This window comes from Mandrillus leucophaeus, unplaced genomic scaffold (genome assembly GCF_000951045.1).
Source record: "Mandrillus leucophaeus isolate KB7577 unplaced genomic scaffold, Mleu.le_1.0 Scaffold70, whole genome shotgun sequence".
NCBI lineage: Eukaryota > Metazoa > Chordata > Mammalia > Primates > Cercopithecidae > Mandrillus > Mandrillus leucophaeus.
This window is the reverse complement of record NW_012107586.1, coordinates 4,681,541-4,699,946: the sequence shown is the minus strand read 5'-3', so window position 1 is coordinate 4,699,946 and position 18,406 is coordinate 4,681,541. Positions and strand designations below refer to the sequence as shown.

Sequence of the window (18,406 nt, the reverse complement as noted above, 5' to 3'; positions counted from 1 at the left end):
GACACCACTTCCTGAGAATGTCTCCTTCCTAAGCTCCCCCAACCCACCTGCTCTCTCCCAAGCCTGGAAAAGCTGCATGAGCTCTCTGGTGGCCCTAGAGCCCAAGGACCGCTATGGTCTCTCTTCCGATAACCAGTTATCACAGACGAGCATGCACTGCTCACTGGATCTAAATGTGGTGGAGTCTGCGACCTCTTGGTCCTTCTTTCTCTGCCACCAGCTCACCCCCTTGCCCTCCATGCACCCCTGTGACCAGGCACTGTAGGAGGCATTAGGAGTACAAAGGAGACTCAGGCCAGGTCTCTGCCCATCTCACAGCCTAGAAGGAGACAGACAAGAACACGCAATGGGCATGCAGTGACAGAGGAGGCGTGGCAGGGGATGCTTAGGGACTCGCAAATGAAAGCCTGGTTTTGCACCCTTCTCCATGCTCCCCTCACCCCCACCTTCCTACCAGCTCTGAGCCCTTGTTCCCAGCCCCTTCCTCATCACCAGCTGTGCCCCACCTCCTCTTTGTCCCTCCTCTCCCATGGTACTGAGCCCTGTCCCTAGAATTGCAGGCATTAAAGAGCTCCCTGCTCCTCCTCCCCATCTCCCAAATTCAACTATGACTCATCCACCATCCAGAGAACATCCCAGTGGCTGTCCGCTTAGTCAGCACTTAATAAAGCATTGTTCAGTAAAAAGAAACAGTTCCAACAAAATTAAAAATAATCTCAGCAGCAGGCTCAAATATTAAATCTTCCTTCCAGAACATAAATCCTACAAACACTGGAGTCTGCTCTTTGCACAAGTGGTGAATCACAATTATATAATTTATTTATCTGAAAACTACATTCCTCACTTTGCATTTCCTTTTTTGCCACACTGGATTCAATCCACCACTCCCTGCTTGCCCAAAATCTGTTTTATTGTTGTTTTCGGCAATGGCTTAATCGCAAGCTGCACGGGCAGTGCTCGGCGCAGGTGCCCTTGAGTTCTGTGTCACCTTTCCTTTGCTGCTCAGAATTCCCTTTGAGAGTTCCAAGTGTCAACAGGCATGATCATTATTTGAGTCACCTGATAAGATACAAGAAGAAATGTCACGCAGGCTGCCAAATAGGACACATTATTGCCACGTTCTGTGCCCTAAAGGAGGGGCCCAGGGCAATCCCAGCAGATGGTCTATGAGCTCTGACAGCCAGACGCTGTCACAAGGGCATCAGATATCTTGAGTGAGCCGAATCCTCAGCATGAACAAGAAAGTGACAGCCGCCCTCTTTGCCCAAAGTAAAAGAATGAGCTAGCACTCCTCAGGGCCTGAAGTGGGCCTGAACTTGTCCGGGGATAATAAAAGCTTTAGGCAGCTGCCCAAGATGTGGCCATAACCCCACTCAGAAAGCAGTAAGGGGAGGGGGAAATGGCGACAGGCTGGATGTCCTTACTGAAGGGCTGGTGCACGTGCACGTTCCCAAAGCCACTTCCAGTCCAGAGCAGATGGCAGAGAGGCCGGATGTTCAAAAATACAATGGCTTTTGTCCCCTTTTTAGTAACTGTCCTGTCCTACCCCCCAGAGCTGGGCCATCAGGGCTGGCTGGGGCTCCCCTCCACTAACTCTCCTCTGCATCTTGAACAGGGCCGGAGTTGAGGGCCCCAGCACTCCAAGAGGGGAAGGTCAGAGGCCCGGTGAAGAGAAAGTCAGAGGAGGAAACACCAGGGCTACAAAGGGCTTCAGGACAAACTCTGAATGTCCCCAAATGACACGCTCTCTGACCAGCCAAGCCCCAGGCCAGGCCCATTGCCTTTCTATGGGTTTGCCGTGTGTCTGGTGTCCCCTGTGTCACACACCCAAGCTGGGTCTCTCTTTCCTCTCCTATCCCCCTGGGTCTGCATCCCTGGCAGCCATTTTGGTTGCCGCAGCGTCCTGGGTCTTCTCAATCCTCCATGGTCACCCTGAGTGTGTTGGGTGAGCTCAGAATGTTAGCTAACCCTGGCCTCCTGCCCTTCCTAAACGACGGCTGCCCTCCCTTGGTATGGATGTGGTCGTCTTTAAATGAGTAACGCTGCCAGGGTGACAAGCGATTATCACTGGCTGTCACTGAAGCTTTTTCGCCTATTGCTCCGAAACCTCAAGCCCCAGCTTTGCTGGAGCCCACCCTGACCCACCAGCCAGGACCAGGACTCATTCCCCGTGTCAGAAGGCCCCGCCCCTCTGCATTTCGCAGTGGAGGAACACCCACAGTTTGCAGCTATTTGCCAAGCAGAGATGACTGACACCATCTGTGTCCAGTGAGGAATCCAGCTTTCTAGACCCACACTGACATTTCCTTGCAGGGGCTGGAAAAAGTGCAGTTCCTTCCTGTGGGGTCTAGGAATCCCCGAGACCAAACAGGGGAACCTGACCGCATCCAGGCTGGCAAGGAGAAGCAGGACTCTGGGAAGGAACCAGGGTCCTCACGTGCAAAGCCTCTCCACCAAACTTGTCTGAGTGGCCCCTGCCATCTGTGTTTAGAATCTTCTCTGCACTGGTCCCTTCTAGGTTTTGCGTTTGACCTTGACTTCGTTCCTTGGCAAAGTTCTTTTGAAATTCCACCCAGCCTTGGCCAATCTAAAGGAAAAGGAATCTTGTCCTCATATACACCAGGGGAGAGGCTAAATGTAGTTAGAGGCCACATGGCACCAGAGACCCAGGGAGCCTAGGTGAACAGGAATAAAATGCTTACACCCGGACAATAATCCAGGGCATCTGGAGGGCTCTTCTTTTCCTTAGGAACACAACAAACAGCCTCACGGTGGCCTGTCCCTTCTCTCCTGACCAGTTTCGGGGCACCAGCTGTTGGCCTGAACCTGGGAGTGTATGATAACCGCACCTGACGGCAGGAACTTAAGCACAGCCTGAGAATGGCCCTGTGTGGCAGGCGCACCTGAATGTATGTTCCAAGCTAGGGAATCCAGGAGTCGCCAACCTGGAGAGTCCTTCCTTGTCTACGAGAAACATCTGAGCCCCCGGGCTGTGGAACACAGCCATAAAGGTAAAGGTCCAGGCCCAAGTCTGGGTTGAATGAAGATCCCCAGGTGGAGGTTGTTAGGGGGAAGGTGCTAAGTGGAAATGCTACAGAAACTGCTTTTTGCAAGCGGTTGTGGTTCCTCCTGCCCCCGCTCACCACCGCTGGACTCTCTCCCCTGTATGTAAGACCCAGTAAAACCCCATGTCTCGTTTGCTAGTCTGGGTCTCTTTTCCCACCTCTTGAGCCTGGTGCCTTCGCCACTGGAGTTGATAGGAGTTCAGCACATCGGGGAGCAAAATTGGAAAAAGAGAAGAAAGCAGCAGCACCAGCTCCGGAGGAAATTGCTAGGGGCTGAGGGATCCCCGGCCTCAGAAGCTCTGAGCTGCCCAGAGCTGCAGACCACGGAACGTGCCTGTCCGGGCTGGTCTCCTCGGGAGGAACTAGATGAGCTTGAATGGACTCTCTGAGCTCCGCGGATCCACCAGGTGGCAGTGCTGCTATTCCTCAGCCGGGACAGAGCCTGCAGCACGCGAGAGTAGCCACCAGAGGGCAACGGGGGACGATGCGCTCCTTCAGGCTGGGGGTTGCCTAGCAACTATGACGCAATGGTATCCTGCTCCCCTCAAGTCTGCCAGCTTATTTCTGGCAAAACTGACACTGTTGCACAAGGAGTGGCCTCAGGAATCCCAGAACTGGCTCTCTAAAACAGTAGAATCTAAAATGGTCCAGGGTCCCCAAATCCGGCACCACCCTGGCGTCTAGGGGATTGGGCTGCTATCTCTGCTCCTCCCAAGGCCAGAGATCAAGAAAAGAAGAGAGACATTTTCCATTCCTTCTGTGGCCCCGCAGCCTCTGATTTCCCCAGTGGCTACACTGGAGCAACTTTCTCCCTCTCCCCTCCCCGGTTCTCCCTCTTGCTAAGCAGGAGCTGGATTCATGGGCATGTGACCTTGAGCAGACCTTGAGTGCCCCCACCCCCACTGCCCGCTCCTCGGTCGCACTTGAGGGGGCCTGGGGGGTGATGATAAGGCCCAGCTCTGGCCTTCTGCAGTCTTGATTCTCTCTTTTTCTCCCAAGGACTCTGTCCTTGACTCAAACCTCTCCCTGGTTTTGATGACCCTGAAAATAGAATTCTTCCAATTCCAAATGGATAAGTATGACCTGAGAAACCAAAGATGGAACCAAGAAAGTGAGGCAGACACGAGACAAGGAGTGTGGTTATAATGAGCTCAAAGCCTGTGCCGGTCTGGTCTGTGAAAGGTGAGGCGAGGTCAACGCCCCGGGCAGAAGTCATGGGGGCCACTCTAGCCATGGCATCAGGAGTGGTTCCAGGCACATCTCTGGGTCCTGAGGAGCCCCCCGGCCCGGGGCTGGGCTCTACCTGAGGCCCAGATGTCAATCCCTAAGGTCTTGGGGTCTCTGAGGGACACTGTCTTCCAGGGTCACACTGGCATGTGCAGCTCATTGTACTCATCCTGGCCATCCTCATCGAAGTTTGGTTCAGCATCTTCCGAGTCCAGCTGCAGAGGGAACAGAAGGTTGGGGAAGGCAGGGAAGCATGCTCATCCCCTCCCATTTTCCAGCTCCTCCAACCTGCAGTCCTCCCTGCTCCCCGACCTTTCCTGAGCCTCTCTGCAAGTACCATGACCCTGGATGGCTGCATTGCCCTTGGCCAAAGCCTTCAGGTCACCTCCCAGATCAGATACCAGGCCCCTCCTGGTGATAATAATAATGATTATTATTATGAAGCTCTTTCCTGAAGCCACTTCTAGTTGCTGTGGTACCTTTGTACACCATGTTTGAGTATGGATGAATTGCAAAAAGATGCCTTTTCCTCTAGTTGACAAAAACAGGGCTCAGGGTGAACGCCAGTGCCACATCAACCCTGTAGCCTCTCAGCTGGGTGTTTCTGGTCAGGCACCACCTGCACAGCTGTGTGCAGCAGCCCCGTGCCTACTCCCGTACAAAACCACCATCCGGAGGCCTTTACCTGGACTAGCACTTGACCCTCCCAACAGTCCTATAAGGTAGGATCTATGATTACCCCTATAATACAGGTGAAAATAAGATTTCGGAAGGTGAGATAACTTGCAACACAAGTTTCACAACTAACACAACTAGTGGGTGGCCAAACAGAGATTGGAACCCAGTGCCCATTTGCCCTCATACTGGTTCCCCAAACCACCACCCCCTTACCGCCTGCAGCTCCCTGTCCTGGAAGAGCCGGGGCAGAAGGCAATGCCTCAGAGGCACCGTGAGCAGCAGCAGGAAGGGAAAGGCGAGTGAGGCCGCCGTGGACTTGACCACCCAGAGCAGTGCGATGCAGCCCAGCTGGATGCAGGTGAACAGGTGCATCCGCCACGTCCTCACCTGTGGGAGCAGCCGGTGGGCCTCGGTGCACAGCATCCCGGCCTGCTCCCACCCGTATCATGGGGAATTTGGCTCCCAGGTCCCACTTTCTCCTTCATATTCATCCCGTCCATCGATGCTCCCAGATCCCTCTGGATCCCCTTCCTATCACCCCACTGCCCCACCCCCATGCTTCCTGGCCCTACCTTGGTCACATAGGGCTGCTCAGGATGGTGCTTTGCTGGCATGAGGATGAGCAACAGACGCTGGGACAGCTGGATACCAGACAGGGACGTGACCCCCATGTACAGGAAGATCCCAAAGAGCACAGCCAATGGGATCCGACGCAGCACAGCCCCCATGACGATGGACAAGCCTGGAGGAGGTGACACAGACCCGCCTGACTCTCAGACAGCCCCCGGGAGGATGGACAGGCCTGGAAGAGGTGACACGGATCTGCCTGACCCCTCAGACAGCCCCCGGGAGAGGATGGACAGGCCTGAAGGAGGTGACACAGACCCGCCTGACTCCTCAGACGGCCCCCAGAAAGAAGGACAGGCCTGGTGGGGAGGCAACATGGACCCACTGGACCAATCAGCTTGGCTTTATCACCATGAACAAGAGAAGAGGGGGCAGGACAGAGAGCCAGGGAAGGACTCCGGGAGGAAGCGGCTAGGGGAGTGTTGGGAAGCAGGTTTGGGAGTCAGATCAAGGGCAACACACAGCACACTGGGCGATTCAGAGTCAAGCCTGGGATAGAGAGGATGTAAGGCCATGGGGCCCAAGGAAGGGGGTGTGCAGGGTGGAGGCAGGCTCTCACCCACGAGGCTGGCGATGAGCACACCAGTGACCCGCTGCTCCCGCACCTCCTGGATCTGGGGCTTGTCACCAGGCGCGATGGCAGTACGCATCACTGTCAACGCATTGACATGGGTGACAGAGCGGACCGTGGCAGCTGTGAGCCAGGGCAACCCAAACAGTCCACAAAGCCCCCCAAGGGAGCCAATGAGGAGCAGGTCCAGGTGGAAACCAGAGCCCTTGAGCAGCCTCCGCGCCTTCTGGCTGACAATAAGCCTGCAGGGAGAAGGTGGGAAGGGGGGTGTGGCTGGCCCGGCAGGGGCAGGGGACAGAGACAGGCATACACACAGACGAGATGGTAGGGGGAGGACGTGCAGACTACAGTTCTCCCCAGGACTGCCAGCTGCTTCTTTCAAGTTCCCAAATTGAAGTTCTCACATTGAAGCAAATGTGAGCCAAATTCTCACACTGTGAATATTTAAAACACCACAAAAGCCAGATGCCAGATCTTACCACGTTATTGTGGTTTAACCAAAATTAGATACATGTGAGCATCCCTGGGTGCAAGCTTAGACTGCTAGAGTGTTCTGAGCACTGTCAAGTGCCACCCTGCAAAGAGTGGTGGCAACAGATAGATGTCACATCAAACCATCACGGGGAAACCATGCCCCTGCCCCGGATGCCACTGCTCTCTGCTCCTCCCCCACCTCCTCCTCACCCCTGCCAGCTTCTCCACATACACTCTCTTCCTCAAGGCTTGCCACCAGCTCCCACCCTCCCGGCACCCTGATACTGATAATGATGTCCCCGCCATAACCCTGAAACCAAGCCAAGGAGCCAAGGAGCCTGGCCTCGTCCCTCCCACCTCCTCCTCCCATCTCTCTCACGCCGTGATCTGTGTCTCCATGAAGATCAGGATGAGGACGAGGAGGGCGGGGACAGCGGCTGCCACCATCATCCAGGGCGGGAAAGGACGGGCACTGCCCAGGGGTGGGATGAACCATGAGCGCTTATCAGGAGAGGTCACTGAGAGCCCTGTGGGCACAGTCAGCTTCTACATGGCAGGAAAACAGGGTTCAGGGCCACAGCCTCCCCATGCTGGGAAGCCCACCAGGCTGCGTCCCCAGTACCAGGACTTCAGGGAGTTGGGGTGTGAACAGGTTAGGGGGAAATTAGTTTTGCATCCTCCAAAACTCACTGTCCTTCCAAGGATCCAACAGAGGGCAGGCAAGTGAAGCGCCTCCTCCCTACGCCCCAGAGCTTCAGGGGACCTGTGTGGGATACCTGTCACTCTGCTCCCAGCCCTACACCTGCTTCTCCTGGATTCTTCACTCAGGCTCCCTGGGGAAGGCCCTCAGCCAGAAGCCCCAGCCCCATCCCACAGGGCGGCCACTCCACTGAGAAAGCTGAGTTCAGGCCTGATCCCAACCCCAGGGCCCATGGAGGTGTGTCGTTGGCTCCCTTTCCTGGCCTTGGGGTGAGAGCAGCTGCCACAGGCTGGGGCTCCCTCACCTGCGTGTAGGTGTCTGTGATGGAGTAATCCACCAGGACCATCACCAGGATGGAGATAGGGATGCCAAAGTCCCCGATGATGCGGCGAGCCTTGAGAGGGGCCGGTCGGGGAAGGGAGCAAAAGGTGGAGGCAAGGTCAGCAGACTAACACGGGGCTTGCCATCTCTGGCCCTGCCTGGGTCCACGCTGGAGCCAGAAGACCTCCCACCTGCCTCTCAACCCCATAGGTGCCAGCGCAGCCTGGGAGGCTATTGTCTTGATTAGACTTCTCTGAGCAAAGGGCAAGACGACACCAAGGGAAGAGGCTTCCGAAGGGGTAGGGGCTGCCTGGGCTGGGTCTTGGTCCACAGGCTGATCGGGGAAGGGGTGCAGCCTCTCTGGGGAGCTGAGCCTGGCAGTAAAAGCAGGAATTGTGGGACTCTTGGGGACTCCACACCCAGCAGCCATGCACCTTGCCCCCCAGGAAGCGGCTGTTCCTGAACTTGCGCAGGAAGAAGGCGATGAAGAAGGTCCCGAGCATGAGGATGAGTGACAGCAGTGCCGTATTGGGCTGGTTCCTCGGGCTGGGTGGGCCCTCGGTGGGGGGCAGGGCACTGCCATTCGGCTCCAGACCAGCATCCAGGGACCCCTCCAGGGCCCCCTCAGGGGGGTAGAATGGCAGCAGTGGGTGCTCTGTGAACACCTGTGTGTGGATAACAAGGACACCTTGTCACTCACCTGGCAGGTGACCTGATTTCATCGTCATCAGCATACCTGTGAGACAGAGGGTGTCCCCTCAATACCTGGTCAGACAACAGTAATGCACGGACATCCAGCTGCACCACACACACACACAACACACACACATACCACACATACAACACACACAACACATAACACAACACACACATAACACACACAAAAAACACAACATACCACATCCACACCACACACACAATATACACACACAAACACACACACAACATGCACACACAGGCACACACACATGCACACACACACACCACACACAACACACACACCACACACACAACATACCACACACCACACAAACACAACACACACACCACACACCATACTCACACCACACACACACACACACACAACACACATACCACACATACAACACACACGACACATAACACAACACACACATAACACACACAAAAAACACAACATACCACATCCACACCACACACACTACACACACACACACACAACATGCACACACATGCACACACACATGCACACACACATGCACACACACACAACACACACACTACACACACATACCACATACCACACAAACACAACACACAACACACCATACTCACACCACACACACACACACACACACACACACACTCCTCTACAAAAGATGACCTAAGGACAACCAGCCCCTTAGCACTGACAGCTCCCTCCTCATCACACACCTGTGCAGGTGAGTCCTTATTACTTACTACTAAGCCTCCAACCAGGTGCCTGGAGTCGTGACCTGGCACCCACCCTCTGGGTCTGACTCCCTCCCCTTCAGTTCAGACCTAGCCTAGGATGTCCCTACAACCCCTCACTTTCAACACAGTCCCACTCCTTGTCCCTCAGTTTTCTGTACCTCCCCCTCCCATGCCGTCCTCCCCAGGGCAACGTCCACCCCCATCTCTGCCACCCCTAAGACCTCTCTGGACCTCCACCTTGTAGAGCTTGTAGAAGGTCTCGTAGATGAAAATGAGTGAGATGAGGAAGGCAAAGATCTCCTGGGTGAAAGGCGAGATGTAGCGGACCAGGAAGCTGCCTTCGGCGGCCACTAGGGCAAGGACGAAGACCACCAGCCAGAGGCCAACCCACACCCGGCCAGTGAGGTACTCCAGGTCCTGGGCTCGGCAGAACTAGGTGGGGGTGGAAGCGGTCATTACCCACAGGTGGCCTGCCCTGGGTGTCAGTGCCCCCTGGAATAGGCAGTGGATGAACTCCGAGGAAGAGGGAGAATGCAGGGACCCATCCCCTAGGTAAGGAAGAGTGTGGGGCAGGATGTAGGTAAGGAAGAGTGTGGGGCAGGATGTAGGTAAGGAAGAGTGTGGGGCAGGATGTAGGTAAGGAAGAGTGTGGGGCAGGATGGATGGAGCAGGACAAGGCTTCACCTCACCTTGAAGAAGGCTTCCTCAAACACAAGCAGCGGCCCAGAGAAGCCAACCACGAGCAGGGGCTGAGCCCCCAGCAGAGAGAAGAGGACGCCGAGCACAGCGGTGGACACGATCAGCTCAGACACGCCCATCAGCCCCTCGGTCTTCTCTCCTGTGGCAGCACGGGCAGGATGGCCCTAGCCTGGCTCTGTCTATCTGCCCCCTTCCTCATCTAACTTGTCCTAAACTGGGGCCCCCAACAAAAGCAGAGCAGCCCCTTAGAACGACAGGCAGGGTCCATTCCATACCCCATTGCTCCCAGACCCTCCCCACTAGCCCCCAGTGGTGATCACTGGATCCCCCATCCCTTACACCTCTCCCACACCCTCTCACTTTATAGCCCCCCAAAGGTGATCTCTGGGATTCCCTGACCCAGTATCTCTATAAGGTGCTCACACCTTTGCTAGCACATCTAACCATTGGCCCCTAATGCAATCACACCCAGACCCAGAATCCTGCAAGTGAGACTAGGACCAATAGTGACTAGAGGAGCCCCTCAATTCCCCAAGCCCCAGTCCCTTACCCAGCAGCCCCCCGAAGGTGATAGCAGGGCTGAGGGCTGCGAAGTAGATGAAGAGCACAGCGGCCACACACTGGGAGTGCAGCGCATCTCGCAGGTCACTGGGGTAGTGCGGGTACCGGCGCCTCACATCCCGCACGAGCCCCCCAAATACCGAGCCCGTCCGCAGCAAGGGGTCATCTTCAGGGGTCGCCTCGGAGCCCCCCAACTCCAAAGACAGTTCTGGGGGGACAAGGGGCTGCTGGGGCACAGACCACTCCCTCTGGCTTGGAGGCCCCAGGCTGTCGGGATCAGGGATGCAAAGGACTCCAGGAGTCAGGACGGGGCTGGGGTCACAGCCTTAGGGCCCTGGGATGGGGGAGTGTGTATTGGGGGCACTCAGCTCCCCTCAAGGGTCTGACCTTTCCCAGGGGCCGTGTAGCCACCCCGTGTGGTCATCTCAACTTTGGTCTGTTCACGCTCCCGCCGCTTCCTAAGCAGCTCTCGCTGGAAGGCAGCCACGGAGCGTAGCAGGTCGCGGCCCTCCACCTCGGACGGGGGGATCACAATGCTGCCATCCAGGAACTCGCTGATGGCGCTCAGGAGGTCTTGCCGGTCGTCTGCCTGGTAGGCAGCCTCATGAAACAGCTGGGGGCAATGAGAAGGCCAGGACCCTCAGGGACGGCCAAGGGAGCCTCCAGGAGGGAGACTTCAGGCAGGTGTTGGGTCACTGAGCTACAGGCAGGGTGGACATTCCGCCATAGATACTGGGCCAGTCCAACAGTGTTGGCTGTTGGAACACTGACACCCATCCCAGCAGGCCAGCAAGCCACTGCCCCAAAGCCCCAGGTGCCCTCCATTCCCCCAGGAGATGCCAGACTTCCACATGCAGCAACTAAAGGGACAATGCCTGGCAGAGGAGACGCTTCCAGAGCCATTCCAACTGGATCAGCCACACCTTACAGGCTGATAAATATTGTGAACATTGCCCCTGGCTAAAGGACCCTCCTATCTAATCCCAGGAGAAGCCACAGCAAAGACCAGCACATCCAGCCCTCCTGATCAAGTCTCACGTCACATCCAAAGCTCTGGGGTCTGGGCTTTTCCCCGTATGTCACCAGCCCCTTACATAGCCACAGCTCAGGGCTCTCTCTTCTCCCCTGGGCCAACAGCTCCCCCCACCACTCTCCAGGGCATGGCCTCCACCCAGGGGCCTCTAGCACCCTTGCCTCTATGGATACCACTGTAGACAATGAGAGGGACAGGGGTAAGCAGGGCCTAGGAGAAGAGGCCTTGAGAGCCAGCATGCACCCAACCTTGTCAGACATAAGGGTGGCAATGGAGCGCCCAAGCTCGTGATAGTCAGTGCTGGTGTGGCTGGGCCCCAGCATCACGAAGAGGAAGCGGACCGGGACAGGGACCTCAAGCACAGACTCCAGGAGTACAGCCTCATTCAGCCGCACAAAGGCTGCTGCAGGCTGCTCCAAGAAAGGCACACAACCTAGGGGAAGAGGAAAGCACAGGGCGCTGGGCAAAGGGGAGCAGTCAAGGCAGGCCCTGGGGCAGCTATCTAGGGCTATCATGGACAGTTGAGCAGGTTGTAAACTGCACAAAGAAACCCCAGTCTAAAGGGGCACTATTCACTTGTGTGTCTATACATTGATTACAATTCACCAACAGATGGAAACTCAGGGTATTAAAGAAGGGTTGCTTTTTTTTCTAATTCCAAGTCCAAGATAGCAGAAAACTGGACAGGAAGCAGGCAGGGGACTACGAAAGGGCTGGGCTAAGACAGGTTGTGAGGAAGAGCAGGGGCCAAGTGGGAGCCTGGAGGGAGATGGAAGAGGCGGCCTCCAGGCCAGAGCTCAGACAAGCAGGCCCCCAGGAGAGGCACACACACGCTGCAGACCCTGCCCGCAGCACCCGGCCCTCCTCACCCACAAGCACAACGGTGGCCTCAGCATCTTCAGGGATCTTCTCCAGCAGCTTCAGGCTTTTCCCCCGGTGACCGTCTCCCCCAGGCATGTGGAGGGGCTTCTGAGGACGCAGAACTGGAATAGGGCTGGGACCCAGACCGGAGGCCGTGGCAGGCCCTCCCAGCCCTGGCTCCAGCCCTGGCTCTGAGACCTGCTTCTCTCTCCCAGAGTGGGCAGGTACTGCACTGTGGCCCCACACTGGGAGCCACCAGCTGGGATGTGAACCCTACCTTGACGCCCCCTACTACCACCTCAGCCTTATCTTGTTTAAACAGCTCCTGTGGGTCTGCCACATCATCACACTCAAAGCTCCTGCGTCTCAGGGCAGGGACCCCTCATACGGGTCTCTACTAGGTCCCCCAATGCCCAGCATGATGCCAGTAACCCAACCTTCCCAACCCGCTCAGTGAAGTCATTGATGACCTCAACTGAAACTGGACACCCTCTCAGTCCCCTGGCCCAAGCTAGAGCAAGGGCACTGACCTCCTTGGCGTCAGGGTCATGTGGCCAGAGTGGGGCTGGCTCCCCCAGGTCATCAGCCATGGTAGGCACCGCCCCATCAGGACCATGGCTGGGGGTTGGGTGATGATTCCCCAGAACCGAGTTCATGCTGGAGCTCGATGGGTTTCGGGGAAAGAAGCCACTGTCCTTGTCATCGTTGGGATGGCTGGAAGGGGCAGGGTGAGGCAGGTGAGGAGGAGAGGCTCATGGTAGACTGAGGTCATGAGGTGAGTAGTGGAGGGTCAGGGCCTCCATCCCTCTGCCTCAGTGTAAGAAGAAACTTTCTAATGATTGAAAGTGTCAAAAGATAGAAATGAGCTCTCTGTCACTTGTGGTATTCAAGCAGAGGCTGGGAGCCACTCAGAGGAGGCTGTGCTCCTGGAACGGCAGCTGAGCTGGACAGGCCCCTCCCAGGCACCCAACCCTGGCACCTGTGTTTCAGTAGCAGGGTACGTAGGACACTGGCCCTGTCCTCCGGCCGGATCTGGTCAGACACAATCATGGTCTCCACCACGAGGTGTGCAATGCCTGGCAGGGTGGTTTGCTCCAAGTCCAGGAGGGCAGCTCCTAGGGGGACAGTCAGGCACAGAGAGGGCACACAGTCCCATCAGACAGGAGAAATCTCCTCCCACTCTGCCTTGCCCCCCAAAAGCATGGGAATGTGCTGGAAGGGCAAAGCGCCCAATGTACCAGGCGGACACACAGCTCCATATTGCCACAGGCCAGCCACAGAGCGGCTGTGAAAATGGAGCATGGGAACGAGGGCACGGCCCCTCCCCACAAGGAAGGGGAAACCATTTGTTGACTGACTACTTGCACCAGATACAGCCCTGCCCCTCGGGGCTCACGGGCTGCCCAAGCAAATGGACCCCATAGTCCCAGGTGGCAGCGGGATCTTGCCTGTGCCCAGGACTCCAGGGAGTGTCCCTGGGAGCTGAGCAGCCTGGCACAGACTGAAGAGGGCATGCAGCCTCAGGTCAGGCCTGGGAGTCCCTACCATGGGCGATGGTCCTCCTGAGCTCCAGAAGGCTACGGAAGGAGAGCGAGGCAACGTGGGGCTTCCCCCAGCGCTCTGTCTCCTCCTCCACATCCTCCTCAAACTTGATCCAGCGGGCCGTCTCCCGCCAGTGGGGCTCCTGGCTGCGGTCCAGCATCAGCTCGTTCAGCTCCACGAACACCTGGGGGACGTGCCACAGGTGAGGGCCTGGGGACCAATAGGTGTGGGGAACACGGTGATGGGGCAAGGCAGGGGGGCAAGGAGAGGAGGGCTCCAGGGCCGAGGGACATGAGAAAGCCACAGGCCCACCCACTCAGCATTCTGACCTCATGAGGTCTCCGGTCCAGCTTTTTCTTCTTCTTCTTCCTGCGAAGGATGGGGGCCAGGCCACTGGGACTGCCCCTCCCGCCCTGTGTCCGGGACGGCTTTTTCACTAAGTGTCGCCGCACACCAGGGTTGTCCTCCAGTCGGTGACCTGCAGAGAAGATGGGTTTAGGGGTCCCACAGGTCCAGCTGGGGGCCTCGGGGTCACGGCCCAGCTCCTTCTGCCCAACCTATCTACTTAGTGAGCTCTATCTATAGTCACCTACAGGCCATGCCGAAGGGAACCAGATAATCCCATGTGGCCATTTCATTGATAAGAAGACTGAAGCTCAGAAAGAGGGAAGACCTTCCCATGGTCACCTGGGACCACCAGCCAAGGTGCAATCCAAAGGTAGACCCAGCTCAGTCCACAGCCCCAGCCAGACCCTCCAGCCCCTGCCATGGCCACTGCCCCTCCCTCTCTGTCTGGGTCCCATGACTGGCACTGAGTCAGAGTCCCGGGGCACTGAGCCCCCAACACTTCCCAGGCACCCTCTCTCTCAACACCCATGTCCCCTCCCCGAAGGTACACAGCCCAGCAGACTCAGGCACGGCTTCGCTCCCTTCCTCCTGCCTGCCCTACCCAGGCCAGCAGCAGTCAGGGAAAGGCCAGCAGCCCCGTTACTCACAAGTTGGTGGCCGTGCCATGGGGCCCAGCTGGCCCCTGACGGACTCCCACAGGCCACCATCCTCAAAGTCCAGCACAAACATCTCTAAGTCTTCTGAGGCCAGTGAGTCTCGAGGACTGGGGGCTGGATCCCTCCCAAAGCCCTGGCTATTGGAGTACCCAGACCCAGGGCTCAGTGCCCCATTGGGCTCAGGGTCCTCCTCCAGTGGGCTTGTCATTCTCCTGGTGGCCGAAACCTCGGCCCCTGCTCCCTGCCAGACCCCTTGGCTCTCCTACAAGGTGGCAGCCTGGACGGCGTGGCTTCTGTCCAACCAGAGCTGAAGGTGGCACAGCCTCCCGACCCCAACTCCCCACGTCCACAAGCCTACTCCTGGCGGCATCCAGCCCCCACCCTGGGTCTGTAAACACGCCCTTCCCCCGCCCCATCCCGCTGCTACTGCTGCCATCGGATTGTTCCCGTCCCTGTCCTCAGGCCCTGGCAACTTTCCATGACGTATTGAGCTTAAAGCCCTACCCTTCCCCCCACCCCGCCCACACACTGTGGCTCCGAGGAGGAGGAGGGATCAGTGATGCCCCTGGCCTGGGCACAGAGCCCCATGGGGGATGACAGGTGGCACAGAAACCAGGGCACTGATAAGATGGAAGGAATGTGCCGAGATCACAGCCAGGCCCAGCCAAGGGTAGTGGGATGGGAGTGAGGGGTCCTGTCACAGGGAGAGGCAGGGGTCCAGAGCAATGGCTCAGACTCAGGGCCTGGGTTTGGAGGGGATCAAAGAGGTAGGAGACAAAGAGTTCACCCTGAGAAGAGGGGCCTTGGGGAGGGATACAATGATGTGAAAAAGAGAGCTGCCTTTTTCTAGGGGTGACTCAGAGGACAGAATCAGGACTGAGGTGTGAAGTGTCAGGAAAGGAAATCTCAGCTCTGGCCATCAGAGAGGGTGGCTGGGTGAGGTAGTGAGCTCCCCAACACTGGCCACATCCCAGCAGACAGGGATTCAGAGAGGACTCAGCCCTGAGTGGAGGACAGCTCAGAGCCTCTTCAAGGTCACTCGGAGGCCGGGAGTCCGTCGCAGTGGACCATGGGGGCTGCCACAAGGTCTCACTCACTCTTCATGTCGTCCAGGTCTGCAGAACCCAGCATCTGGGCCTCCGCCTCATCTGTGGGCACCTGCTGCTCTGGACCACCCGGGTTGCCCAGGGCACTGCCTGGGCACAGTCGCTCCCGCAGGTCATAACTGGCCGATGGGCTCCAGGGCCGGCTTTTCTCCCCAGCGATTCGGGAGGCCCGGGCCCGGGGGCTGGGGGAGCTGGGGAGGCAACACAGCAGCCTTGGACTTGACAGGGCCAGGTCAGTGGTTCCGTCACCGTCCCTCAGCTCAGAGCAGGGCCTGGAGTAGACCCTGAGCATGAGACCCAGGCCCCTCCTGGGCAGAAAGGACGCTAACCCGGGCCCCCCTTCCCATCCCATGGCTCCCCCTTTCCTCCACCTTTCTCCTCATCCTCTCTACTCTGTCACTCTCTCCCGGGGAACTCCTAACCTCTTCACTCTGCTCTTCTTTTTTTCTCTCCCCTTGTTCTCTCATCCTTGTAAATCACGAGGACAGAGAAGGATCCCCAACCCCCTCCCACACCCTGCTTCTCTTCTCTCAGGGTCAGAGCTGGGGACACTCCCCAGGGTCAGGAAGGAGGTGACTGCCAGGAGCTTGGGACCCTGCGGCTCTGGGCTGGGCCCTGCTGAGTAGAGGCTGCAGCCAGTACCTGCTGGAGTGCTGGGGGCTCTTGTCAGTGCGTGGGCCCACCAAGGGCAGGGGCTTGGTGACAGCAGCCCTCCCAGGGAGGCCTGGACTGTCATCCTCGTCACTTCCAATGGAGAACTGCAGACACAGAATATGCCCTGGGGCCCTGCCCCAACCCACCATGCAGCCCCCAACCCTACCCAGCCTCACACAAGCCCCAACATGGGCTCCTCCCCTCCTCTCTGCACCCCTGACCTGCCACCCCTCCAAAGGGAAGCCCCTACCTTTGCCTTCTGTGGGGTCCCTGAGGGTGGGGGCTCCACAGGTTCTGCCTCAGATTCTCCTTCCTCTTCCTCCTCTTCCTCCTCTTCCTCATCCACTCCAGCTCCCCCCTCCTCCTGGATGGGAGGGGTCCCCTCAGAGGGGGGAGCAGAGGTTTTCTCCTTCTTCCTCTTTCTCCTGGTGTGCCGGGCAGAGGTGGGGGGCAGCCGCCGCAGCTTGTGGGGTGGAGGCAGGCGCGCTGAGAGCGGGTGGTGGGTGTGGTGGGATGTGTGCCGGTGAACTGGGGGTGCAGGAGATCCAGTTGAGGCCCCCACAGCAGAAACGGGGGCCCTCCCCACCCGAGGGCACACACCTTCCAGCTCAAGGCCGCAAACAGGGGAACCCTAGTCCTTCCTCCAGGGCCATGACCCCCCAACACCTGTGTCCACGTGCCTGTCATTGATGAGGTCTGGTGGAGTGGGAGGAGAGGGCGGATGGACAGGGAAGGTCATGAAGGGGGCTGGGAAGGGAGACGTGATACAGCAAGGAGGGGAAAGGCGGAGTTGGAGGAGTCGAGGTGGGACAAGGAGGGAGTGAGTGGGGCTGAAGGGGAAGAGGAAGGTCACCGTGGAAGGGCCCAGGCCCGACTCCCTAGATCTCCCCTGGTCTGGGGCCCACCTCCCCTGGCAGGCGGATAGGCGATGGGTGGGGGAGGCAGGATGACTGAACACGGCATGTGGCCCAGCACAGAGTCCAGCACAGTGTCCGGCACAGGATGGCACTGGGTGACCAAGCCGGAGGTGAGCGCGGTGATGGTGGCGATGAAGGTGATGGTGGCGAGGGCGGCCGCACTAGGGGTCCCCAGGCTACCCACACTCAAAGTCCCGCTCGCTGTAGCTGCGGCTGGGCTTCTCAGGGTCCCAGGCCGGGGGCTTGCTGATGAGGTCCCCAAACCTGCTCACAGCCAAGGTCTTCCCCAAGTCATCGTCCTCCTCCTCCACGTCCGGACTTAGAGGGGGCTCCTCCAAGGGCACCCGAACCTGCAGGCCCAGACAGCCTCTGCTAAGGACCCCTGACCCATGAAGGCCCCACACCCACCCCAACTCCAAGCCCTAGTTGGGGGACCTCAGCAGGCTCTCGCACCATCGGGCCCCCTCCCCTTGCTCCCAGACCTGTGTCAGCATCCCAGAAACCACCATCTCTGGGCTCCCAGAGCTTGTAAAGAGAGAGGGCTACCGATCAGGAAAATACCAAAAGCCCCCCTCTTTCTTCATAACCCCCAGCCCAGCTCATCCCTGGATCTGGGGGTGGGGTGGGTCCCTGGGTCTGCCAGAGGACGCCTCAGCCCACCCTAAGGCCCCTCCCCTCTCCTCCCCCATCTCTCCCCCGCCCCCGCGCACGCCGGTCACCTGGGGTAGGGGGGAGGCGCCCCCGGGCGGCGGGATCACTCCGTTGGCCATGGCCGGGTAGGCGGCTGGGGATGCTCTCACTCACTAAGGGACCCGAGACTCGGGTGAGAAGGAGGGGCCACTGAGGGGGCCTAGCGGGGAGCCCTGGGGGAGGAGGGCGGGGTCAGGTTCCTTGCGTTGGCGCCCCCCACCCGGGAGCCGGATCCACGCTCC

The 18,406-nt window shown here is 58.2% G+C and overlaps 1 protein-coding gene across 2 annotated transcripts; it reads right to left on the bottom strand.

Moving 5' to 3' along the window:
* Positions 1-4,186: 4,186 nt before the first annotated feature.
* On the bottom strand, positions 4,187-18,401 carry SLC4A3 (solute carrier family 4 (anion exchanger), member 3). 2 transcript variants are annotated; one of them, XM_011964677.1, is made up of 22 exons: positions 18,194-18,401; positions 17,659-17,824; positions 16,808-17,085; positions 16,546-16,661; positions 15,895-16,175; positions 14,123-14,271; positions 13,797-13,977; positions 13,231-13,366; positions 12,782-12,965; positions 12,260-12,359; positions 11,639-11,823; positions 10,745-10,970; positions 10,347-10,565; positions 9,787-9,935; positions 9,335-9,529; positions 8,098-8,328; positions 7,647-7,736; positions 7,022-7,188; positions 6,157-6,410; positions 5,543-5,712; positions 5,184-5,357; positions 4,187-4,507 (listed from the first exon to the last, which is right to left on the bottom strand). In XM_011964677.1, the coding sequence occupies exons 1-22, from the start codon at positions 18,242-18,244 to the stop codon at positions 4,430-4,432; spliced, it is 3,780 nt and encodes a 1,259-aa protein (XP_011820067.1). In that variant the 5' UTR covers positions 18,245-18,401; the 3' UTR covers positions 4,187-4,429. The 2 variants fall into 2 exon arrangements, with proteins under 2 accessions (XP_011820067.1, XP_011820068.1); XM_011964678.1 differs by having other exon boundaries at positions 15,895-16,094.
* Between the last annotated feature and the right edge of the window lie 5 nt (positions 18,402-18,406).

Coding starts and splice junctions, on each gene's coding strand:
- SLC4A3 (XM_011964677.1), bottom strand. CDS start 18,244: ATGGCCAACGGAGTGATCCCGCCGCCCGGGGGCGCCTCCCCCCTACCC. Junction 12,360..12,781: donor ATGACCCTGACGCCAAGGAG/GTCAGTGCCCTT, acceptor CTGCGTCCTCAG/AAGCCCCTCCACATGCCTGG. Junction 5,713..6,156: donor GCTCATCGCCAGCCTCGTGG/GTGAGAGCCTGC, acceptor CACCTCCTCCAG/GCTTGTCCATCGTCATGGGG.